The sequence below is a fragment of the Myotis nattereri genome (genome assembly GCF_964212035.1).
Source record: "Myotis nattereri genome assembly, chromosome: 7".
NCBI classification, from domain to species: domain Eukaryota; kingdom Metazoa; phylum Chordata; class Mammalia; order Chiroptera; family Vespertilionidae; genus Myotis; species Myotis nattereri.
The window spans coordinates 56,097,394-56,115,431 of record NC_138082.1 but is presented as its reverse complement, the minus strand read 5'-3'; the positions used below and the strand labels follow the sequence as shown (position 1 = coordinate 56,115,431).

Here is an 18,038-nt window from a genome sequence, read left to right as displayed (position 1 = left end):
AATTTTGACCATAAACTTGAAAATTAGTACTTGGTACCAGAAGAATTCTTAAACTATTAGCCCAACCCATTGTAGGAGAGAATTGCCTTTGGTTTTGATTTACCCTTCGTAACAACCCTGCTACTCATTCATTTAAAGTTTGTTTGTTTGTTTGTTTGTTTATTTATTTATTTATTTTAGTGTTTGTTGTATCTTATAAGGTGCTTTGCTAGGTGCTATAGGGATTTATAGAGTACAACATTTTTCTCTGTGTTTCTAATTGGTAACCATGTATCAGTACGAAGTGGAATGTGGTATTAAAGACATCTTTTGACCAGTGAAGGCTTTATGGAAAAGGCAGTATTAGAGGTTGGTTTGCCAAGTTCCTTCACAATATACAAAAAGGGCTCTTGTAGCCAGAAGATATTCTTGATATTTTCCTCCAAAAGTGAAATTTCTTTTTTGCCAGGTAGTATTTCAAAATGAGAATGTCTCTAAACAAACTTGGGTATAGTCATTTTCCAGCAACTTGAAAGACCAGCTTAGGGGAGTCAGATATTTCTTTTAACCCTCATCTGAGGATATGTTTTAATTGACTTTTAGAGAGAGAGGGGAAGGAAGAGAGAAAGAGTGAGAAACATCGATGTGAGAGAGAAACATCAGTTATCTCCCATACGTGCCTTGACCCGGTATTGAACCTGGAATGTAGGTATATGCCCTGACTGGGAATCAAACCCTCGACATTTGGTGTACAGGGCGATGCTCCAACAAACTGAACTACCTGGCCAGGGCACGAGTCGGATATTTTAAAACACTTTTCCTAAAAGAATTTGTGTATCTTCCTAGAGAATATCTTAAATATAGGTTGAAAGTGGTTTTAATCTAATAGGAAGTTTCCACTTAATTTTGTACATCAGAACTTAAACATTTAAGTTCAGTCTTCCTGCCCCAAATAGTGTTAAATTTACATCACTTGTGACTGTCAATTGACTATGCTTTTAATAACTCACATTCACATCTGAAGTCGTTTTGCCTAAGGCAAACCTAACTATAAAGAAAAGAACAGTAGAATGAGAGGTACAATTTGTAGAATGGGTTTGAATAAAGACCAAATGGTTGGGCCTATGTGTCTTAGGGAATAAATTATAGCCTAATGATACCATATTTCCCAACTACACAAATTAAGCAAAACCAAAGGCTGATTCTTTACTTATTATCACGATTGCTTTCTGGTTGCTTGATCAATAGTCCACCCTCCTCTCCCACAGCTTTTCGAGACAAAGCAGCTGAATCCTAGAGAAATTCAGTGACCGGTTCCCAGTCACAGTGCTAAGGCCAGGGCTATTGGACTAGGTTTGTTGATGCCTAGATTTTTTCCACCATAGGGGAAAAAATATGAGCAAGACCTCCTGGAATTTCAAGTATTCATCAAGAGTTGGTTTTTCCCAGCCTCTTGGGATCTCTAAAAGAATGTTGAGATATGGCTTTTGCTTTCAGGAAGCTTCTAGAATGCAGTTTCCCGTGAATTTCCACCCACCAGCCAGTGCCCCCTTTGACAGCCTCCCTCCTCCACTTTCAATGTGATCTCTATTCTGCTTTGTTTTCTATTATTTGCTCTTTTCTGTATTATTTATCTTGTAGGTTGTTTCAACCCCCATGCCACCACCTATTTCCTTTCTTTTGAGAAACACTAAAGGTTGCTAATGCAAAGAATAGTTCTGAAGGTAGATACAGAAGACAAGACTATTTAGATGTCTCATACTTTACTTACTGTGTTGAGAAAAAGAAGTCAAGTCCCTAAAATTGAGGATGTTTTTGATGCCTCTTCCTTTTTTGGAAAAAAAAAAATTCTTTAAAATTATGTACATCTTGCCCTAGCCAGTTTGGCTCAGTGGATAGAGTGTCAACCCGTGGACTGAGGGGTCCCAGGTTTGATCCCGGTCAAGGGCACGTACCTGGACTGTAGGTTCAATCACCTGTCCTGGTAGAGCTGACTTCAGGAGATAACCAATTGATGTGTCTCTCTCACATAGATGTTTCTTTCTCTCTCTCTCTCTTCCTCCTCCTCCTCCTCCTCCTCCTCCTCCTCCTCCCCCTCCCCCCTTTCCACTCTCTCTAAAAAGAAGAAAAATATTTGGATGATGATTAACAACAAAAAACTATGTACATCTTAGTTCCCAATGTTTTCACTTGTAAATATTGCTACTCTGGCTTTGATTTATGTAGACAAAACAAGAGAGACCCTTCAGAGACAGCTTTGCTCTGAGGTCAGATGGATAGTTTGGTGGGAGAAGCTCTTTCAACTGGAGTGTGCATAAGGGAAGTGTTTATTCAGGATAACTGGGTAAGAAGATCTTATTCTTACCGTGAGATATTAAGGTTGATTCAGGTGTGGACATGAAGGGATTTTACAAAAGGCAGCATGTTCCTCCTTCATATCCCACTGCCTGATGTCACAAGGATTTAACTGAGGTTCCTTGCATTCCTTGTGAATGAGAATATATAGGAATGTTCTTCATAACTTATAAACTCCGATAAGTGTTGCTTAATTGCTTGACTTGGAAGAAATCTCTCATCTGTGTTCATTGCAGCCTCATTAAATCTGTCAACAAATATTGAGAACAGAGTGGGTGCAAAGCCTGTGTTCTGCCTTCCGTTTGTATCTATTAACCAATAAACATAGTCCCTACCCTCAGCTCAGAGGTTCAACTTGGAATTGTATAAACAGGCAGGATGGCAGTCCAGAGGAGGAAAATTGTTAATGCTTTTGCTAGTCTGTGATTTCAGACAAGTTGGTCATGGTAACACTAACTGCCATTATGATTACTTATAGAATAGAGTTTGGCTTGCATTGAATTCATCCCACTGTTTTATTGAGGCTAATTTTTATTATATTTTATAGTAGAGGCCCGATGCATGAAAAATCGTGCAAGAGTAGGCCTTCCTTCCCCCGGCTGCCGGCGCCGGCTTCCCTCTGACACCCGGCTCTGGCGCCCGGGACCCGAGCTTCCCTCCTCTGACTATCGGCAGGCACCCGGGGCCTGAGCTGGCTTCCCTCGGGCCACCCGCAGGCACCTGGGACCTGGGCTGGCTTCCCTCCTGCCCTGGTTTCGTCAGGAAGGATGTCTGGTCTAATTAGCATATTATCCTTTTATTATTATAGATATCATGGTAATCACTGTGTAGAATGCTAACACATAGGCACATGGGACATTGTGCCTATCCCCAAGGACTTTATGCGTTAAAGAAGAAATCTAAGAAGGGAAAGTAAGCTTGATAGTAGATTTAACTTCTGGGGCTTTTAAAAGGAAGACTGTGGCATTTGGGAAAGTTAGATGTTGCATGATAGTAGAGAAATAAGGAAATAGGGTGACTTCAGATCATTGGTCTTCAAAGGGTAATCGCATGTCCTCACATTTTACTTTATTTTAAATGAATATTATAGGAAATTTTCTCCCATTGGTTAATTTCAGTTGTTGGGACCTAGAGGCTGGCCGTTCCTCTCTTTATCAAAAGTGTATAACTTACAGAAATGACAGCTGAAGTTCTGTTTTTTTCAAATATTTTAAGTATTCAAATCCAATCATATATTTATATTACTTGCTGTCCTAGAAACTAAGGTTTTATGGGGAGAAACGAAGGGATTCTATTTGGCCAGCATTTATTTGAGGTAAGCCTGTGTATTTTGGTCCATACTGTAGTTAAAGTGAAAAAGGACACTATTTTTTATGTTTTATCCTATAATGCTTGTCTCTAAGTACTTCCTGACCCCATATATTGTCTTCAAGCAGCAACTCAATAGCTTCTGGCCACTCCTTTTCAATGTGTTGGGCTTGTCATTTAATCAGTTGGGTCTGAATTACTGTGGCAGGAAGGCTGGTTTGCATCATTTCTATTTGGCTGACTTCTGTGGCAGGACATCGTTCTCCCTTTTTAGGGGAAAATGATAGTAGTTGACGCTGCTGTGGAAGGGATGTGTGTGATGATGCAGAAGATGTCATTCAGGGAGAGCCTGCCGGTTGCCTTCATGACTGCTTCATGGTGGCATTTCCATTCAAGAATCTACCACTGCCTTCCTGTTGGTATTCATACTGGGGCCAGAAACTCAATATTCTCCAATAGTTGGTACTTTGCAAAGCGACTTGCTTTAACAGAACTCATGAGAGCTTTTGTTTAAAGTCAGGATATCCATTTATTTATTCCCAGAATGTCTGTCATCAGGCCAGGCAGTTGTATGGGGTTGACTGGACCAGCACACGCCCCACTGTTGTTAGGCTGACAAAGGAGCCAAATTATGAGGCGCTTCTCAGTGAACAGTATCAGGACAAGGGAAAGTAGCTGTGTGATGCCAGTGTTTAATAGCACTGGGCTCTGCAAGCCTGATGGGTCCCCTTCCAGAATCTGATGTGGGGTGTGAGTTTGCAAGTACATAGTGTGTGTTTATAAGTGTCAGATGGGCTTCTCTGGACTCTATACCGCCATTGTTGGCCCTTCCAGCCCATTACTATAGTTGCTCTCTCTGACCCCACACCCCCTTCAGGTGGGCACAGTCTTTAGGTACGTTGATGGAATCAAGTTTCAGTTATGTCATTGGGACTCCTAGTGACTTTGCATAGCTCCACTCTGATCTGTGTCAATTTTAGAATTTAACTGACTGGGAATAGTCTTATTTTTCCCCTTCCAGGCGTGTGTGTGTGTGTGTGTGTGTGTGTGTGTGTGTGTGTGTAGGAGTTGCTTACTTTTGTACTCAAGTATAATCAATTGGTGTCTCCAGGTCATAGTTTGAATAGCTTTTGAGTATACATTTAAGTTCTTTTCCTTGACTTGATATTTATGGAGGAAAGCAGAAAAAAAAATTGTAGCAAATATTTGATAGCCTCGTTCACTTTACTCAACTTAAGACCACTGATATGGAAGATGATTATGCCAAAAACAGCTGAGCTCCCCCACAATAGGCATACATGGTGTCTAGGATGAGCTGCCCAAGCCAGTGTCTACCAGTCATTGTCCTGTGGGATCTATTTCCAAGTGGCACAATGGATGGGCTGTGGATTGGTGCCAACTGGGTGATTAATCAGGATTATTCTGGAAGAATTCAAAAGGGGCCTTGGATGAGCTCTTCAAGATTTTTCTTTGTTTTATTTGTAAAGTGTATAGTCTTTGCTAAATGGCAAACCCTGAATGTTGATTGACTTATTTGGAGAAAAAAAATGTCTGTGCTTACTAGGCACCTCTTTACTTGATTTTGCCTACTCTTCTTTTACACCACATGTTGCACTGTTTCTTTTAAGTGTGACCGTCAGGAGAAATCTGCGTCTCCACAGTGTCCCTGTGGAACACACGCAGTCCTCTTCCAGATTCAGTGCTGGCCCTTTAGGTGGAATCTTTTTTCCTCTGGGTTCATTCAAAGTAGCATTAAAAAAACAAACATATTTTTTATTGATTTCAGAGAGGAAGAGAGAAGGAGAGAAAGATGGAAACATCAATGATGAGAGAGAACCATTGATTGGGTGCCTCCTGCACGCCCCCTACTAGGGGTTGAGCCCCCAACCTGAGCATGTGCCCTGGCCAGGAATTAAACTGTGACCTTCTTGGCTCATAGGTCAAAGCTCAACCACTGAGCCATGCCTGGCTGGGCTCAAAGTAGCATTTTTAAAAAGAATTAGGCTCTAAGCCATGCCCCCTTTATGTGTCAAGACTTGTTGGGAAGATGATTTAACTCCAGTACATTTTAGTATCGCTTTCTCCAAATTCTGCTGATTATCTCCCTAGTATTTCTGAGGTTTGTTTGTTTGTTTGATTGCTGTTGCCCAAAGCTTTCATTGCTCGGAGGGGAGAAGTGGGGTCCACAGGAAGAAGGGAGGACCCTCGCTCTCTGGGAGTCTGCAGTTTGGATTCTGGCCCTGTGCTCATTAGCTGCCTGACCCCTGGGCAAGTCAGCCTCCCAGGTTCTGTGTCTTCATCAGGAAAACAAAGGGCTTGGAAAAATAAATACCGGCCTGGACCCAAATGATAAGGACGGTCACCCCGCACACTCACATGGTGGGATTCTGTGAATGGCGGGCAGCACACCCTCCAAGCCTCTCAGCGATCCCCTCAGCACCTGTGCTCGACTCGGGGGCTGAGAGGTCATGAGGGTGTTCCCAGAGGCCGCTTGACCCACTCAGCGAACCCGGCAGGTTTGCAACTTGCTCTACCTATGTCGACTCTGCTCTACCTATGTTGGCGTTTCTCCCCCCTTCCCTGCTCTCTCCTCTTTCTTCCTTCGTTTTCATTCAGCAGCAGCCTGCTTGCCTTCTGCCTTCTTCTCTTTAGCGGTGATGTGCTGGGTAACACAAGCCACTCAGGTTTGTCCCTGTTTGGAGTTGTCCAGCCATCTCATCTCCGTAGTGGAGGGAAGAGAGCTAAAGGAGACGACGGGCGAAAGAATGAAATAATGGTCCTTTTGTCTGTCTCTTTGCTGTCGGATGGTTTCATGTTTCATCTTAGGCCTGGGCCATTGTGCTGTGTTTTTTTTAACATGCTCAGTACAACCCTGTTTAAAACTACAGCTGTTTTATTGAAAGGATTCAGCCCTAATGCTACTGGCCCGTGCTGCTTTCCTTCCCACCCCCCAAGAGACTCATAACTGCTTGTGGTAAAAGCCCATGCTGGCGAGTGCTGTTTGATCACATCCCCTGACATCAGTTTTAAAATGTGTTCCCACTGTATTTATTTTGCAATTGCTTATAAGGTATGTTTCATTCTGATAGCCTTCCCAAATGTTTTCCTTGTGGTTATATAATCAGTAGCATCTGTAAAACATGCCTTGGACCATGTAACTTCCTTCTTAATCGTTATCTTTTTGATTCTCAGTTTTAATGTTTTCTTTTGATGAACTAGGGTTGGGAGGACCCGCATGCCTGTGCCAGACACCAGACTGTGATGTGCCCAGATCTACCCTCAGAACCTTAATTAGATGTGGAATGCTGAGAATGCACTGTTGTGGGTTTTGTTTGTTTTTACTTTTATAGTTAGACAGTGAACTTCATTAAGAGTGATGAAACACTTCTTGTGTCTTTAGCATTTAGTTCCCCATCTTTATTCATAGAAAGCTAATGTAAAACTCAAGGTACCTTTATCTTATCCTACATGATCTGTTTATTTGAACTCAAGTTACCGCTAGTGTCAATATGCAGGTTATATTCTAACTTACAGCCGTTAATTCCTCTTCCCAACCCCTCCTTTTCCCCTTAGAAACAAAGGAGTGTCGAAAATGTTAAAGGCGGTGCTGAAGAAGAGCCGAGAGGGAGGAAAGGGAAGCAAGAAGGAACCAGGTATGTGTTCAGGAAGGAACTGGGGTGAGCAAGCCTGGTGGGTGTGGCAGCAGGACCCCAGCTCAGGCTGGGCCTATGTCCCTGACGTGGGCACGGGTCAGAGAAGTGATATGTGTTAGAACAGACAGCATATTGGAGCTGTGAGAAACTAAATACATGGCTAGGTTTTTTCTGAGAAGTGACTTTGAAATGAGTTTGGGTTATGAACTGAATCCTTCCCTAGAAGACTTGTTCCTAATTTTAAAAGGTCATTCAGATCCAGAGTTCCAGTTTGAGACATTGTGGGACAGCAGGTGTGTCCAGGAATTTGGTTTCTAGGAAGTTTTTACCCTTTTCGCACATGTGATTGCATTTTCTGTTTGACCAACTGCTGGCTGCCTAGTGGTCCTCTTTGAGTATCATATTATCCCCCTAACAAGTGTAGCCCACTCAGTGCCCATTTTATTTTGATGGGAGCTACTTAATTTGGGTTGGATTTCATTTCTGTGTGTAGAGTCTGTACATTTGTGGTCATTGTGACTCCATTCTAGTCCACGTGAGGAACTGTTCTAAGGTCATTTTAGTGAGCACTCAGTATTACACCCTCTTTCTCTTGCTAGAAAAACTACACATTGTCTACCTGTATTGTGCAATAAAATTTTGTTAGCATGGATTAATTTCCCTGAAATGGTGTCAATTCACTGTAAATTCATGTTAACCCAGCATTGGAGAAATACTGGTTTTCCAAGTTATTGAGTGATTAACATTTTAGTTCTAATTTCTCTTAAAATATAAAAAAAATTCACTTATTTCCAAAACATCGCTGAATTATAGTTAATTCCTTCGTTCAAAAGATCTTGTAATACCATGTGATAATGTTAATATCTGTTGTTTCTGTACTTACAGATAAAGTAGACTAAAACTTTTTTGATTCTGGAACCAAGACACGTTTTCTATTAGTTATCCCTTAAATAAAGCCTGCAAAATGGCACACTTAACCTTGAAAGTGGGGTCTTTGTGATAAAGTTGCTTTTAAGATCCCATGAGAAGCTTCTCATTGATGCCTAAGTAAGCAGATATAAAGAAGAAACCAGCTTTTAATGATAGAAACAGGAGACCATAGTTAGCTCTTAACCTTAGAAAATCAAACCCTAGCTTTGAATAATTAATTAGATTGGTTACTATGGAGAATTTTCAGTTCACATAATTTCTGTCCAGAGGGACATTCATCCCCTGTTGGATCATGGCCAAAACATCCTTCTCTTTATTTCTCCGAAAGCAATTAAAAAATAATTAATTCTTTTTTTTTTTTTTTTTTAGTTTTGGCTCTTCTGACACTCATCCTAAGACCTAGGACCTTTGTTGTGTGATTCTTTGTAATTTTCAGCATAAAGTTAGGTCCTAAGCTATCTGGCTAGAGCTGCCAACCAGTGGCCAGGGTCTCCAAGCCAGAACTACCCCCTTAGTAACAGAGTCTTTCACAGCAGTCCCAATGCATCTATATATATAAAAGCCTAATACAGTGGTTCTCAACCTTCCTAATGCCACGACCCTTTAATATAGTTCCTCATGTTGTGGTGACCTCCAACCATAAAATTATTTTCGTTGCTACTTCATAACTGTAATGTTGCTACTGTTATGAATCATAATGTAAATATCTGATCTGCAGGATGTATTTTCATTGTTACAGATTGAACATAATTAAAGCATAGTGATTAATCACAAAAACAATATGTAATTATATATGTGTTTTCCAATGGTCTTAGGCGACCCCTGTGAAAGGGTCTTTCAACCTCCAAAGGGGTCGCGACCCACAGGTTGAGAACCGCTGGCCTAATATGTAAATTGTACCCTTGGGAGTTCAACCAGGAGACTGGGAGTTCCATCTCCAGCTATGACATACGCTGACCACCAGGGGGCGGCGCAGAACTAAGGAAGGCCCTGGCTGGCAGCCAGAAGGAAGGCCTGGGCCAGCAGCTGGAAGGCCCTGATCGGCCCTGATTGCCAGCTGGGCCTAGGTACTTTACCCATGCACGAATTTTGTGTACTGGACCTCTAGTGTGAAATAACAGTATACGAATGATTTTGACAACCTGCCTTTCAGTTGGACCAGACAGTGAACATAGTTTACATTTGAAACTTTTTTATTTGTAGACCATGTGATTTTGGGTTTAATTCATCTGAGCAACTACTATTGTGTTTTTTGTTGTTGTTGTTTTCTGAATAATTTTTTAATAAGTCCCACACTATGGCTTTTCACTAATGCAAACCAACTTGAAAAAGCAATGAGAACATTCCTCATAAAACATCTGCATGGTATGTGCCTTTTTCCTCGTAACTAGAACCTGGTTATATTAGTTGGGGAACAAAGCAGATGGAATTTTAAATCTTGAAGATATGTCACAGATGATTGGGGAAAATACTTGGAATGTGACCATTTATATGCTCAGCTCTGTGCCAACTCTCATTATGTACGTAAATCAGATCTAAGTTTCTCTGTAAATTGAAGCTGGCTAATCTACTGAGACGGCTCTGAAACTTGGGTAATAATATCTCCTGCATATGGAAAAATTTTGCTCTACTGTTTCCAATTAACCAATCTTTGTTGTAAACACAAAGGGAAATTCATTTTTATATACTTGAACTTACAATCATAGAAATTTAGGAAATATTTGTCTAAAATACTGAGCTCTGCTTTTCCTATCCTTTGGAGATTGTTTTTTACAGACAACCATGAACTACACTTTTATGTTGAACCTATTTTAGGAATTTGGAAAATAATCACTGAGTTAAATTTATTCTTCAAATGAAAATAAGTATTAGTAAGAAGTATTGAAAAGTTGTTTTATCCTCAGCTCCTATCCCTAGAAGAAGATATCACATGTATCTACTCTAAACTATTGGTAAATGTTAGCAGGGAGTGAAATTCAAGTTATATATATATCAGCCTGGGCCCGTGGTCAGCAAACCATGGCTCGTGAGCCACATGCGGCTCTTTGGCCCCTTGAGTGTGGCTCTTCCACAAAATACCACGTGCGGATGCACATGGACAGTGTGATTGAAACTTCGTGACCCATGTGCAGAAGTTGGTATTTTATGGAAGAGCCAGTATTTTGTGGAAGAGCCACACTCAAGGGGCCAGAGAGCCACATGTGGCTTGTGAGCTGTGGTTTGCTGAGCTGCAGTTTGCCAACCACTGGCCTAGGCGACTAGTTACAATGGAATGACTGGTTTCTATGACACGCACTGACCACCAGGGGGCAGACGCTCAACGCAGGAGCTGCCCCCAGCCTGCAGGAGAACTGGGGGTGGGTGGTAGTGGACGCGGCCCCTTTCCCATGGGGGCCAAGGGCCAGCTCCCTCCTCGGGGCAAGCGGCCAACCTCCCGGGGCCCATCCCCTGTCCCTCCCCTGGCCATCAGGCCCCGATTGGCCTGCTGTCTGCCCGCCGTGGTGGCGGTTGGCCCCTCCTCCCAGCCAGCAGGCCCCAATTGCCCGATAGGGGACTGCCGGCCAATCTTCCAGTCCCTCCCCCTGGCCGGTAGGTCCCGATTGGGCTGGGCCCCAGGCTGGGCTGGGACAGGGTACTGGGGGTGGTGGCAGTGTGCAGGGAAGGAGGAGGAGGGGAACCACGTGGTGGTGGTGTGTGGGTGGTGAGGGAAGGAGGAGGCAGGAAACCTGATCAGCTCTGATCACTGGTCAGGCCTAGGGACCCCACCTGTGCACAAATTTCATGCACTGGGCCTCTAGTTTGTATATAAAGTTCTTTGAAATATTATGTGCAGTGAGATTAAACTATTGAATGCCGTTGCATGAACTCTAAAAATAGCAAAAGTCTTTTTTATGGTTATGCTTTTTTACCGAGGAAGTGCCTATAGCTGAGTGAAAAATGTTTTCTGGAGGTTATAGAATCAAATCAGAGAATGCAATATTAAAAACTTCAGTACGTGTTTTGGGAAAGTAAATTTACTTTGTCTCCACCACTCTATCAGGGCAAATGAGCACTGTCTTTCTCTTGACCTTGAGTTAGGCCCAAGGGAACAAAAATTGATATTAAACCATAATGTGGTGAGCGCCAGACGAGGGCATCTATTTTTTTTCTTCTGTGCTTTTATATTAGGACATTGATGTCAAGAAATAAGGTCTTACTCTTTTTTAAGCTCTCCAGAGAAGTCTACAACCTTCTACCATTCCTCTTTATTTGAAGTGACTTTTATTATCAGAAAACTTTCATGTTACTATTATTAAAGTTTTTTAAATTTGAAAATGAAATAATTACTGCACTCTACGAGTGGGCATATTCTGACATCAAATCTGGACCCAATAAGAGTTTAGAGTGACTATAAGAGTAACATAAGACATTAATATATTTTCTGTACAGCAGCACTGTTTAGAAAATGAATAGGAAAAATAGTCCCATTTGATAATAGAAACAGAAATTTAAATACCGACCCAAGAAGAAATGTACAAGCCTTATATTGAAGAAAATACTAAAACATTACTGAAGGACTTGAAGGAAGGCATGGATAAATGGAGAGAAATATCATATTCCTGAATGGACAGATTTTTTTTTTAAAACCACTAGATCTTACAAAATTATCTGTACATTCCATTTAATCCCTAATGTTATCCCCCATCCTTAAGGCTTTATTTTCTCAGAGCAGTTGTAGGTTCATAGCAACATTGAGAAGGAAGCTACAGAGATTTTCTGTATACTCCCTGACTGCACTCATGCTTAGCCTCCCCCCTTGTCAATGTCCCCGATGAGAATAGTACATTTGTTACCACTGATGAACCTGCGTGGACACATCATTATCGCCCCAGTCCAGGGCTTACAGTAAGGTTCACTCTTGGTGTGGTATATTCTGTTGGTTTGGACAAATGTATAATGACATCTACTGACTGTTATAGCAAGATACATATTTTTGCTGCTTCTAAAATCCTGTCCCTTTTCTTAACACAGCATAACCATTGGGTTAAGAGTTATCTGAAAGAGAAAATGCTCAAGAATAGCCAAGGGGAAATTGAATGTGTGGGGCAAATGCATCTAAATGGCTGAGCCTGGGTCCTATGCCTGGGTTCTAGCTGCAAGAGAGGCTGGACAGGTGTGTATTTGGACTTGTTAGCTCCTATAGGGCAAGGTGGACTTTACCTCCCAGCAAGACTTTCATTGCAGAGGATTCTTCCCTTATACACATTGGCTAGATCCCTTGTACTTCAAAAAGGGACCAAGCATAGAGATCTAGTGTCGCTCGTTCTAATAGCTGCTTCCAAGTAGTAGGTTTATGGCTTAGCTGGTGTTTTGGACCTTTCTCCTTACTGGTCTCCAAGAAATGAAATGTAATTTTGCCCAGCCGGTGTGCCTCAGTGGTTGAGCATCGACCTATGAACCAGGAGATCACGGTTCCATTCCCTGTTAGGGCACATGCCAGGGGTTGTGGGCTCAAGCCCCAGTAGGGGCGTGCAGGAGGCAGCTGATCAGTGTTTCTCTCCATCATTGATGTTTCTATCTCTCTCTCTCTCTCCCCCTTCCTCTCTGAAATCAATAAAAATACATTTTAAAAAATGTAATTTTTATCTAACATCTATGCTATAATCTAAGCTCACAGTTGATCGTGGTTTTGTTTTTGTTTTAATCCGGGAGATAGTGACAGCATTTTGAAAGCATTTGACAGGCAAGGCCTCTTGCACTCCTAGAGAGGGTTGGTCCCTCCCCCTCTGTACAGCCCTTCTCCTGCCCTCTGTCAGGCTTGAATCCATAGTCCTGTGCCCTATCCAACGTTCCCAGTTATTCCGTATTGGTGTGGAAGTAGCTTCAAGTTGAGGCAGAAGAGCAAAGTTCAGTGAAATTTTAATTGCGGTCCTTGCCTTAATTAAAATACAGACTGATTAAGGAGAGGTTGCTTAATATACCAAAATAATTGTTTATTAGTCTTTTCCTTTCAGTTTAATTATTTCTGTGTGTTTTTTTCAGCAGGGGGGCTTAGTTTGCAGCAATTTGTTTTTTTAAAATAAAATTGACCTTCACCTTTTTATTGTTAAAACCCAGCTGGTTGGCTAAATACACTTGTAATGGTGTTAATTAAGGCATTGGATAGTCTCTAAGCTTGAGTATGAACTGAATTAATCTGTTAGTTTTGCATCTGATCCTTCACTTTGAATCTGTAGTAAAAGGAAGCTGTTTGCCTCTAAAGTTTAAAAGCCATTGATGTGACTGTTGAATGTGGTATTTTAAGCCATTCCAGGCTGCAGTCTGGTTTTCGGTGGTACCTTCTAAAAATGCCTCAACACAAACGATGCTTTGTTTTATCTGGAAAATATGAGGCTGCTTTTGATTATTCTGTGATGCATTGCCCATTTTCTGTGGTTGTGGTCTATTATTTAGGAATTTAGTGCAGGGGCTGTCTTGCTGAGCTCGGGATATTTGGTTAACTGACCCCAAAAATGTTTCCCAAGCAACGGAACAAGCAGAAGTAATTCAATGAAAAGCTATTGTATTTCTCTTTACCAGGGCATTTGAACAGATTCTGTAAAATATTAGGATATGCTTTAAACATGGAATGGAACCTGGCTGGATTTTACGAGGAGCAGTAGTAATACTGCTCCCTTTGGTTTGATTGTTTCCTCGATCAGTTTGCTCTTTGTTGTCCCTCATACATGCCACAAACTCTAGGTACAACACAGCTTTTAGAATTAGAAGGTACAGATTCTAATCCCGGCTTGATAACATCCCAGTTTATTTGAACGTACACAAATCTCTTAATTTAGCCAAGCTATTTTATAGGGATGCTGTTGGGTTAAATAAGAGAACATCTTTGTAACATTGTCTCCCTTGACATCTGGCTTCCTCTATACTCAGTACAGCTTGGCTTTCTTGAGGAAATACCATGGCTCCTTAAAGAACAAACAAAACCCTCCTAAAACTTTTTGTTCCTTCTCTGTTGAAGAGAAAGCGGGAGTTATTGCAGGCAAAAGAGTGATGTTCTAGAAGCTTCTTTCCATGATTTCCCACTTCATAATACCGATTCTGCCGTCAACTTTGGATACTAAAGGCTCTTCTGCTATAGGTACCCTTTCCCTCATAACAAAAGTGGGAAATCGCTGAACTGTTTGTTGTATGGAGGTTTATACTTTGAAAACCATTCATTTTACCTTTTAGTCTATATCAGGTACTTACTTGTATTTTGTCCTTTTTCTTTGTGAAGTTAAACGAAAAGGCCTGTTTTTCCCTTGCTCAAGGGATTTCAGGAGCCAGAGAGCAGCTTTAACAATAGATTTCAACGTATAGTTTATAAAGTTTCTGGGGTGTTTCATCTCAACACATTTTTAGTTAATGAAGGTCTTTATATGTGGAAGCACCTGTCCCCCATTCTCTTTGTAGCTTCCCCACAGGCTTGAGGGAAATCGAAAGGATGAAAGAGAGAAGGAAGGGAGCCAATACTTCCTGAGCATTTATAGGGTATCAGACACCTACATATAATGGCCCAAACTGCTCCTTCCTGTGCTGCCTGTCTCCTAGGAGAGACATAATTAGAGAAAGCTCTGGACCGAGAAGAAGGTGAAACCAAGGCTCACCCTGGATCTTCCACCTTTATGGCCAAGAAGACCTCAAGCAAGTCGCAGCCTATCCGAATCTTCATAGAGGATGTGGCGAAACTCTAAAACAACCCTTACTTACTTGCATATGGTTTTGTATGTATATTTGTAAATGCAATAGGAAATGCAACTTAACAGGGAAATATAAACAAACAATTCAGAGTTCATTTTTCAGTCAAATCTAATTTTCACCAATAATTGTTTTCATTAAAGCTGTTTTTCTGTAAAAAAACAACAACAAAAAAACAATGGTCGTATTTTGTATAGACCTAGTTTTCAAAGAGCTTTGTCATGGGTAGCTTCTTAATTCCCATAAAAAAAAAAAAAAAACACCTTGCAATTTGAATTTTCATGTGACCTATTTTCATTTCCTTAAAGGAGAATTCCATGGTTTTATTTCTGTTTTACAGAAATGTAAAGAAACTTGATTTTATAGAATCCACAGGCAAGTATAGTTTCTGTGAGGGGAGGTGGTCTACTGAAGATTTTTACCTAGATTGACTTCTTTTCTCCATGGAGAATGATCTGCATTTATTATTCCTCTGAAGGGTCATTGATAAGGGCATTAGCCTTGCTTGTCCGGTGTAGGATGGCCATCGTGGGTAACGAGTTGGGTTGCCCTACCATTAGGTTGAGCATTAAATTGAGAGACCCTTTTCCACATCTGAAACCATGGAGTTAGAATGTGGGATCTGCGTCTCTCTGCTCTCTTTACCCCACATCCTCTCCCCTTTGGTGGCAGGCCAGTTATGACACATCCGCCATCAAAGCTACCAACGTAGACTCAGATTCCTGTCCTATGTTCTGGGACCACAGCACTATCTTAGGAGTAAAAATAAAACAGGACCCAAGTAGCCGGTTTTTAATTCTTTACTCCCTTATAGTTTATTTGTGTCAGAGAGTTGACCATTTTTCAGAAAGTTTGGGGACATCAAACTGCTAGATTTGGTACATGATGAGACTCTTTGTGCCCTGAGACAGTCCCAAAGCACCGGTGATGGAGTGAGTATGGTTCTGATACAGGACGTGCATATAGGTGGCTGCAATGGTTTGGGCACTTGTCTAGAGTTTTTATAGACCGTGGACTGGCTTGTAGCAGAGGCTGAGAGCCCGGATGCAAACTCCAGGTTAAGGATGGGAGGGAGCCACCTGAACACTGCCGGCATGCTGAGGATTGCGTTTTTACTCCAGATCTTAACATTTAAAGCTGATATGTTTTTTAATGCTTTATGTTTTTGTAAGGGTTGGTGTGTTCCCACCCAACTGTAAGCAAACTTTCTAAGTAACTTCAGAGTTAATGTTGAAAATGTTTTTTTTCAAGTACCAGATATTAAAAGTATTTTTATTTTTGTTTTAGTTCATGCTACCATGAAAAGTACCATAGCGTGAGTGCCTTACACACAGGGATTTATTTTCTCGCAGTCGTGGAGCATGCAAGTTTGAAAAGGCGTCAGCATGGTTGGCTTCTGATAAAGGTCCTTTCTGGCTTGCCAGAAAGCTTCCTTCTCCCTGTGTCCTCACGGGCAGAGAGAGACAGCAAGCTCTCTGGTGTTTCTCATAATCTTACCCTCATGACTTCATTCGGCCTATTCCCTCCCAAAGGCCATATGCCTAATACCATCACATTGAGGGGTAGGGCTTCAATATAGGATTGGGGGGAGGGGCACGCACAATTCAGCCCATAGCACTTGTCTTTATTATTCTGATTATAAATGTAATACCTTATTTCATTGATTATAAAACACACTATTTTATGTACTACTAAGGAAGATGTAACTGTCAAACTGACAATACTTGATTACTTAAAATATTTTGTATACTACTGAAGATTTCCTTTTTTTAGAGTTATTCTTACATATTTCAATTTTTCCATAAAGCAGGGAAAATGTAAATGAAATAAGTTGGTTGAGATATTTTAAATTTATATGCAGAAACCTATTCTTCTAAACCCTTTTTATATCAATATCCATTCCCCACACTGCACCATCTGCCGGTGAGCGCACTGGCGCTGCCGTGTTTCCTGAGGTCTTCACTGTTTTCTCCTGGACACTATTCCAAGCTGCAGACGTCCATTCTGTCAGTTTGATGCCATCCTTTGATGATTTCAAAAGGAGGCTTTAATGGAAGGCTTTCAGATAACATCCAGGTTCTTATTCTTTCCGGAGTGGACCTTAAGTGGTTTGTTGACTGAAACCTGAAAGGGGTTACAGTTGTCTAGTTACTCGACCAGAGGTAATACCTGGCTTCGCACAGTCAGTGACCGCCCCATGCAGCCGCTGCCTGGCCGATAGCGATTCTCACCTGCCACCAACTATTAGATACATTTTGGTTTGGGAAATGTTAAAGTGAGAATATATATGGATCTTTGAATCAATGCCCGATGTAGTCCGTGCACACTGGAGAAAATTTGGGAAATACTGCTAGGAGTAAAACAAAAACAAAACAGAAACCCAAGATAGTTTTTTACTTTTGCTTATCCTTTTTAATGTCTTTGAAAAATACCTAATACTCTATTGTACCAATATACCGTGATTTTGTTTGGGTGCATTTTAATTGTTTCCATGTTTTTCTCATTCATTAAAAAGTATGTAACATAAATATCTTTGTACAAATCTGATTATTTTAGTGCAATATTTCTAGGCAAGGAAGTAATAGTGAAAGGAAACAAACTTTTCAAAAGCTCATCACACCTCTTGCCAAATTGTTTCCTAGGATTGTATTGGTCGCCGCCTGTGTAAGCAGTGTGTGAGCATGCCTACTTGCATGGCTCTTGCTTGCATGGCTCCTGCTAGTACTGGGCATTTGTGGATTGTAATCTTGCTAATTTTATAGATTAAAACGTGTTTGTTGCCGAAACCGGTTTGGCTCAGTGGATAGAGCATCGGCCTGGGGACTGGAAGGTCCCAGGTTCGATTCCGGTCAAGGGCATGTACCTGGGTTGCAGGCACATCCCCAGTAGGAGATGTGCAGGAGGCAGCTGATCAATGTTTCTCTCTCATCGATGTTTCTAACTCTCTATCTCTTTCCCTTCCTCTCTGTAAAAAATCAATAAAATATGTTTCAAAAAAACAAAAACAAAAAAAAAGTGTTTGTTTTCAGTTCACATTGTATTTGTTTTTCATTCACATTTCTTTGAGATGGATAGACCTCTTTTCTTTGATTATCGAAT

The 18,038-nt window shown here is 41.2% G+C and overlaps 1 protein-coding gene across 1 annotated transcript in view; it reads left to right on the top strand.

Moving 5' to 3' along the window:
* The window catches only part of TANC1 (tetratricopeptide repeat, ankyrin repeat and coiled-coil containing 1), a 237,453-nt gene that overhangs the window by 71,953 nt on the left and 147,462 nt on the right, over nt 1-18,038 (top strand). The window contains exon 3 of the mRNA XM_081095903.1: nt 7,216-7,295. Within this exon, the coding sequence (XP_080952029.1) occupies nt 7,235-7,295 (61 nt within the window). The 5' untranslated portion in view covers nt 7,216-7,234. The remainder of the gene's footprint in view (nt 1-7,215; nt 7,296-18,038) is intronic.